Below are 2,793 nucleotides of genomic sequence, written 5' to 3' on the forward strand. Positions count from 1 at the left end.
ACCCTATATACTCTGAGAAACAATGAAGAAGAAAGGAAATCTTAGTATTAAGATGAAGAGTGAAATAAAAATAAACATACAACAAAACATTGATGGTTTTCCTAAAAAACTTCAAACCTAAAATATCTTTCCCTTCTGTGTATGGTAACACCCAAACAGGGTAATTGTTATCTATTTCTATCTTCGTTTAAAATTCAATAAAAGGTACTAAACCATTTATTTTAATGGGAAAATTATCCCAGTTAAGATCAACAGGCCAATTACATAAAAGGCCATCAACTTACTTATACCAAACGACAATACGAGGGAGAATACAAGGTAACAATTTCCTTTCAAATAATTCTTTTTAGAGATTGTTTAATACAGGAGAAAATGGGTTCCTCACAGCCATTCCAAAGTTTTGAGTATAAAATCCTCCATTGAAAAGAAACTTAAAATCAGCCACACAGAGCTTTCAAATGAATGATTATGTCCACAGGGAGTGGCAGGTTAGAATTATGATGATGATGATGATGATGATGATATGGTTTAACGTCACAAATTTCTCCCTATCGGGAAACTAGAACATTACCCGTTACAGAGGACTTTGTAGCATGGAATTTAATAAACAATGCTCTTGGTTTAACTTCGCCGGAGGCAGGGTTCGAACTATCATCCCCTCGACCTTCGCCGCAAATAACGACGCCTTAACACCACGGCACCTGTGAAGTGTATATTTGTTGATGGAACCTTCCCTAGTGTTTTTTATGAATGTATGTTATCTTCTATTGTTTTTCCTTTGTAATTTGAAGGTGTCTTTAAAGGCAAAAACTTAGTCATTCGGTGATTTCCTCACTTGTCGCCAACTCTGGCAACGCGGGGAAGTGTTGAGGTCTCCCTCATGTATAAATGCCCACAACTCATTTTGTACACTCCTTTGAGAAAGCGTACCTGCGAAGGTGGTCAGGAACAAACTCAGACTATATTATATATATATATATATATATATATATATATACATACATAAGCACATACATATATGTACATATGCATATATATATATATATATATATATATATATATATATTGGTATATATACATATATACATATATATATATAGATAGATACATAAACACATACATATATGTACATATGCACATATATATATATATATATATATATATATATATATATATATATATATACATTCTCTTTACACAGACGCCCCTGAGCCCCCAGTGCTGGAGGGTGTTCAGTCTAGCTACCGAGTTGAGAGCCTGCTGGACGTCACCTGCAAGATGAGACGCTCCATTCCTGCAGCGAAGTTCGTCTTCGTTCTCAATGGTCAACGTATTGATGTGAGTACTCGTATTGCTACACCACCTAGTCCACCCTTTTCACTGTGGTGAGGATCCTCTTCCTTAATGCTGTGCCATCTAGTGTCAGTGGGTTCAGCTCATCTGAGGTTTGGTGGGAGGGGTGTTGCGATGGGGAAGGTTAAATTGGGTTTTGATCGATTGATATTATCAACTTAGGCTTTAGTATTAGTACATGTAAGTTTTAACATCCTTCTCTGTCTGTCTGTCTCTCCACGTGTCTCTCTCTGTCTATCTATCTAATCTCTCTCTCTCTCTCTCTCTCTCTCTCTCTCTCTCTCTCTCTCTCTCTCTCTCTCTCTCTCTCTCTCTCTCTCTCTCTCTCTCTCTCTCTTTATATCTATCTATCTATCTATTTATCTATTTATTCATCTATCTTATTCGAGTTGTAATCATGGGCGTGTTTACTGTCATTTTTTGTCGTTGTCGTATTTAGCATATTTCCGTCGATAACTTTTTATCTAAATCAAAACTTCAATACTAATAACCTGCAAGGTATAAGTATTGATAAAATACTTAATGTTAACTCAGGTCACTTACATCATTATACTATGCTTACAAGCATATATCAACTCCTCTATTAATTACAAAGTTCCCTGAACTCTGATATTTTGTGAAAATATCGTCTTGTTTCTTCAAGCCTAAGAAAAATATTATCAGATTTTTTTTATGTTTGTCAATGAGTTTCAATAAATTAGAGTTGTTTTCGTTATTCAACGTACAATTTTGACATATTCTACCTTTTTAGAGGTAGATTAAATGCTTTGAGTATTATTTAAAAAAAAAAAGGTAGTTTGTAAATTCAGTTTCTATTTACGCAATTACAATTTGTATATTCCTTGTTAACCCATAGGTTTCATACCGTGAATTTCTAATGTAGTTGTAATTACACAACTATTATTTAGTTGTGTGTTATCTGTCAGTTAATTATTACAAACTTAAGTATGATTCACACTTCATAATTTTTCATTAATTTAAGATAAATCTATAGTGTGTTGTGAACATCTTGAGTACACATTATCATATTTTAGTTTGAGATAAACCTATAGATTGTTGTGAACATTTTGAATGTAATTCACATTTCATTTCTTTATTCTAAAATAAAACTATAGTTTGTGAACATCTTGAGCACGGTTCCTCTTATCAAGGGTGTAAAGAGCTTTAGTATATGATGATGATGTACGTTCTTGTATGTATATAAGTTTGTATGTATATATGTATGTATGTATGTATGTATGTTTGTGTCATTTTGACAATTGAAAATAAACTCTGCTGGGATTCGAACCCCCGCCAGAGCGGAATGCTTCTTATAAAGCGAGGACTGTACCGCCTGTACTACACTGACCCTTCAAAACAGAACGAATTAGTTCACGGACTAATCATTCTGCCGAGGGCACTCGTGTAGAACGTGGTATATACTATATTTCATCAAATCCT

General features: G+C 34.0%; 1 protein-coding gene across 1 annotated transcript in view; it reads left to right on the forward strand.

The window, feature by feature from the left end:
• Nucleotides 1-1,207: 1,207 nt before the first annotated feature.
• The window catches only part of LOC143040907 (uncharacterized), a 3,914-nt gene continuing 2,328 nt past the window's right edge, over nucleotides 1,208-2,793 (forward strand). The window contains exon 1 of the mRNA XM_076212358.1: nucleotides 1,208-1,338. Coding sequence (XP_076068473.1) covers nucleotides 1,279-1,338 — 60 coding nt within the window. The 5' untranslated portion in view covers nucleotides 1,208-1,278. The remainder of the gene's footprint in view (nucleotides 1,339-2,793) is intronic.

The sequence above is a fragment of the Oratosquilla oratoria genome, chromosome 29 (assembly GCF_046742065.1).
Source record: "Oratosquilla oratoria isolate Oo_2021 chromosome 29, ASM4674206v1, whole genome shotgun sequence".
Classification (NCBI taxonomy): domain Eukaryota; kingdom Metazoa; phylum Arthropoda; class Malacostraca; order Stomatopoda; family Squillidae; genus Oratosquilla; species Oratosquilla oratoria.